The sequence below is a fragment of the Hipposideros armiger genome, unplaced genomic scaffold, assembly GCF_001890085.2.
Source record: "Hipposideros armiger isolate ML-2016 unplaced genomic scaffold, ASM189008v1 scaffold_93, whole genome shotgun sequence".
NCBI lineage: Eukaryota > Metazoa > Chordata > Mammalia > Chiroptera > Hipposideridae > Hipposideros > Hipposideros armiger.
The window spans coordinates 569,355-573,802 of record NW_017731443.1 but is presented as its reverse complement, the minus strand read 5'-3'; the positions used below and the strand labels follow the sequence as shown (position 1 = coordinate 573,802).

At 53.0% G+C, this 4,448-nt stretch overlaps 1 protein-coding gene across 1 annotated transcript in view; it reads left to right on the top strand.

The window, feature by feature from the left end:
- LOC109384141 (uncharacterized) overlaps nucleotides 1-4,052 on the top strand; it is a 6,905-nt gene extending 2,853 nt beyond the window's left edge. The window contains exons 3-5 of the mRNA XM_019645179.1: nucleotides 11-367; nucleotides 1,038-1,200; nucleotides 3,952-4,052. Of these exons, the coding sequence (XP_019500724.1) occupies nucleotides 11-367; nucleotides 1,038-1,200; nucleotides 3,952-4,052 (621 nt within the window). The remainder of the gene's footprint in view (nucleotides 1-10; nucleotides 368-1,037; nucleotides 1,201-3,951) is intronic.
- Nucleotides 4,053-4,448: the final 396 nt, after the last annotated feature.

The following is a 4,448-nucleotide window of genomic DNA, read 5'->3' as shown; positions in this document are numbered from 1 at the left end:
TGGCATTGAGGTTGGGAGAAAGCAGAGCCAGGACTCAAGCCCAAGTCCTAGACTCTCTGTCCAGTGCTCCCCTCCACCATGGCCTGCAGGCTCCTGGCTGCCACCTCCTTCCCAGTTTTGGAGTGCCCTCCATGGCCCTTTCTCTCTGCAGATCCAGAGGAATGCCTACTCCATCTTCTTCGACGAGAAGTTCTCCATCCCCCTGGACCCTGCAGCCCTGGAGGAGAAGAGCCTGCGGTTTTCTGTTTTTGGCATTGATGAGGATGAGCGGAATGTCAGCACGGGGGTGGTGGAGCTGAAGCTTTCTGTGCTCGACCTCCCGCTGCAGCCATTCAGCGGCTGGCTCTACTTACAGGACCAGAACAAGGTAAGTTTGCCCACTCGTCCACCTGTGAAGAGAACATCACACACATACACTTCAGATGAGGGACTTCACTTGTCCTCTACAACAACCCAAACACCAACATCTTTAGGTTATTGAGCCACATTCAAGGAGACTCGGTTTACTGCATGCAAATGAAAAAAAACAAAAAACACCCTGACCACTGTTTACAGCTCTTCTACTGCTCCTACCACCAAAGCTTTAGAAGCTCTACTCCTGTAGAGCTTCTGTTAGGAAGTACTCCTCTGGCCCTAACATGACTTATTTCAGAGGCCAAGCTGAAGTTTACCTTTATAAACGTAGGAGTTTCGGGGGAGCATAAGCAAATGATCTACTAATTCTAGTCCACTTGGATCTCTATATACCACCACCACACAATGTTTTCCTCGGCCTGGAATGAGGGAACATAACTTCATTTGATGCTACACTTGACAGGCAACCTCTGGCCCGCCTTCCAAGACAGGACCCCCACCCGGTGGGACGGAGGGATGGTAATACTCCATGGAATGGGGGAGGGGGTCTCTTTCTCAGTCTCATCAGCCTGGTATCCTGGTGTAAGGGGTCCCCAGAGCAGCAACCTCTCAATGGAGAAAGAAGCTCCTGCCTTTCCCTGGACCATCGGGGCGGGAGCCCGCTGAGCCGCTCCTTCCTCTAGGTCGCCGATGCTGTGGGTGAGATCCTGCTCTCCCTCAGCTACCTCCCCACGGCCGAGCGCCTCACCGTGGTGGTGGTGAAGGCCAAGAATCTCATCTGGACCAATGACAAGACCACAGCAGGTAAGGCCCTGCTGGCTGCCGGGCTCCTCCTTGCAGCTGGTGGTGGGAGCTGTGGCCCAGCTGCTAACCCCTGGGCACCTGGAGACATCAGCAAGTGTGGGGCACAATGCCAGGCCCCCTACCCCCAGCTTTGGCTGAGTTCAGGAGCTGTGCACAGTGGGAAGATTAATCTAGCTGGGGAAACATGGGAACCACAGAGAGAGGCAGGCAGCCCCTGTCGGGGGGAGAGATGGGGGTCTGAGAGCAGAAGGCAGCAGTGAAGGCTGGGGCACTGGAAGGGAACCAAGGTGGGCACCCTCTTCCCACCTTGGAATTCATGATGGAGACTTCGTTCCCAGAGGTTGGACTGCATCCCAGATCCTACACAGGGGACCAGGGCCACCATGATGGTGTGGGTACCAGGCAGGACCCGATGCCCCAGGCCTGCAGGAGCCTTCAGCCCCGGGTAACTGAAGACAGAGGGCTGGGGGAGCCCAGCCTACTGGAGCCTGAGGGGACCCAGGGTCCAGGCAGGCACAGCAAGGACACCAGTGGGCAGTAGGTGACAAGCAGACGGCGACTTGTTATTTCAGAGCCCCACGTCATTGAGTCAAGCCCTGCTGAGCAGGCGCTGGGTGACTCAGAGCTGACGTCTGCGCCCGGGCCATTTATAGAATGAAAAGTTGTGGGTCTGCCAAGCTCCCCAAGCATCATGTGAAGGGAGCAGGTGTGTGGGCTGGGAGGTGGGCTNTTTTTTTTTTTAGAAGAAAGGATACTGGAGCCTGGTTGCCTGGGTTCAAATCCTGGCTCTGCTACTTTCGAGCTGTGTGACCTGACCATGAGCAAGTTATATAACCTCTCTGAGCCCCAATTACCTCAACTGTAAAACAGGGCTAAGAATTGTATCTCCCCATGGGGTTGGGTGAGAATTCAATGCCTTAACACATTAGAAGAGCACTTGGCACATAGTAAGTGTGCCATGGGTTTGTGATTATTAGTCGAGTGGTGGACGCAGAAAATGACCTGTAAACAAATAAATAAAATAATTGCAGATTATGGCTGGTGTTTTGAAGGAAATGAACAGTGTGCTGTGGGTGGGACTCTAGGTGGTAGATGGGGTAGTCAGGAGGGTCTCTCTGAAGAGGTGGCTTCTTTAAGGTGATGCACAGAAGATGGAGGAAGCCGTCTTAGTGAGAGTAGGGAAAGGGCTTTCCAGGCAGAGGGATCAGCAAGCGAGAGTCCCTGAGGTGGAAAATGGCTTGGCAGGTGTCAGGAACACCAGAAAGCCTGAGGTGGGAGATGGGTGGATCAGGGGGAGGATGGCAGGACAAGTCAGAGAGGCCAGCAGGGCCTATGAGCCACAGAAAGCAATCTGGCTTTTATTCTAGAGCAGTGGGTAGCCACACAAGTTTGTTTGTTCTATTGGGGAACAGTGTGTTTTTCCAGGACCCATCAACTTCAAGTCAAGTAGTTGTTTCAATCTAGTTGTGGAAGGCACAGCTCAGTGGTCCATGTGGGGATTGAACCGGCAACCTTGGTGTTATGAGCACTATGCCAACTGGCTGCCCCTGTTTGTTTTTGTAAGTCGTATTGAAGTGTATCACACATGCAGAAAAGTATACAAATCATAAGTGTGCAAGGCCACAAATTTTCACAAGCACACCCAGGGGACCAATGCTGAAGCCAAAACCAGAACGTGAGCAGCACCCCAGAACTCTCCCCGCAGGTCCCTTCCAGACACCACCCCATGGTCACCGCCCTCCTGACTGCTATAAGCAGAGTAGTTTTGCCTGTATTTTGAACTTTGTATAAATGGAATCATTCAATGTTGTTCTTTTGTGTCTGGCTTCAGTCGCTTAATATTTCAAGAGATATTCACCCACCTTGTTGTGGGCAGCGGTAGTTTGGTTTCCCCCTTCGCTGCACGGTATGTTATTGTGACCACACTACAAAGCATTTCACACCCGACTTTTGCTGGCCCTTGTCATCCCTGTCTTTGGTGCACATGTGCACGCTTTACATGCGCACGCTTTACATGTGCACACTCTACATGCGCACGCTTTTCTGGTTGTTGAAGGGTCTTTAGCCTGAAATTGACAAGACCTCCCTTCACGTGCTCGCTCCAGTTCCTGCATCAGCATGGGCGGCTGACCCCAGAGCCAGACCAGCTTCAACTTCACCTTTTTGCTGCTCCAATGGAAGCCTGCATCAGAGTGTGTCCTTTTATGTGTGGATGGGGTGTCTAATTCACCACTCCTTCACAAACTGGGAACTCTCTCATTCCTCAGGCCTCAGTGTCCTCGTCTGGAAAACGGGCTCATTCTTGCCTAACTGCAGGTGGCTGTGAAGATTAAGTTAAATAAGAAATGGCAGTGAAAGCCCATGATCCAGTGCCCAGCCTCTCCCCTCCAAGGGGGTATAATTAATATCCTTTCTCCTTGCTCTTCCCGGTCCAGAAAAATGACTGGAAAACAAGGGCGCCCCCTATGGGTGAGAGTGAAACTATAGCCCGGGCTCCCCGGGGTCCTGCCGTGTAGAGGATCAAGGAAGCCTCCTCCTCCACACAAAGCCCAGCACAGACCCAGCTCCTCCTGAGAGGGCAGCCCCAAAGGCCCACAGGGTAGATGATCCAGGAACCACTGCTGCCTTTGCACATTCACTCCCCACCTGAGAGCCTCATCCCTCTTTCCCACTTCACCCCAGGCCTCCCCAGGTACCCACCAAGCCTGCTCTCTTTGTTACTGTGCCCACGGCACGTGGCAACGTCCTCTGCACACCCCAGCATCTGGTAATGCATGCCCGCCTCCCCGCCAGACTACGAGGGCAAAGTGGAACCTGTCCCCCTGTTCCCGGAAGATCGCCCACACCTGGCATTGTGCCTAGCGTTCAGCGGGGGTGTCATAAATACCTCCTGAATGATTCACGCACTCTTTGGGGAGAGAAAGCACGACCCCTAAAGGGGTTAAGAGTATGGACTTTGAAGTTAGACCTGGGTTCAAGTCTTGGCTCTGACCTTTGGCTCTGTGACCTTGGAAAGGTCATTTCACCTCTGAGCCTGTTCCCTCGTGTAAAAAAATGGAGTGACCACGACCCCGCTAGGTCGTTGTGAGGATTAAGTGAGATGATGTTGGCCTACAGTAACAGCCCAATCATGGTGGGAGAGGGTAATTATCCATTCAGAGCCGCCTGCTTTCTCAGCGGTTCCTAGGGGGTGTGCAGTATCAGACTGTTTTACAGAAAAAGAAACTGAGGCCCAGAAAGGGAACAGGATAACGCTGGGTGCGGGAGGCTGGAACTAGACCCCGGGCCTG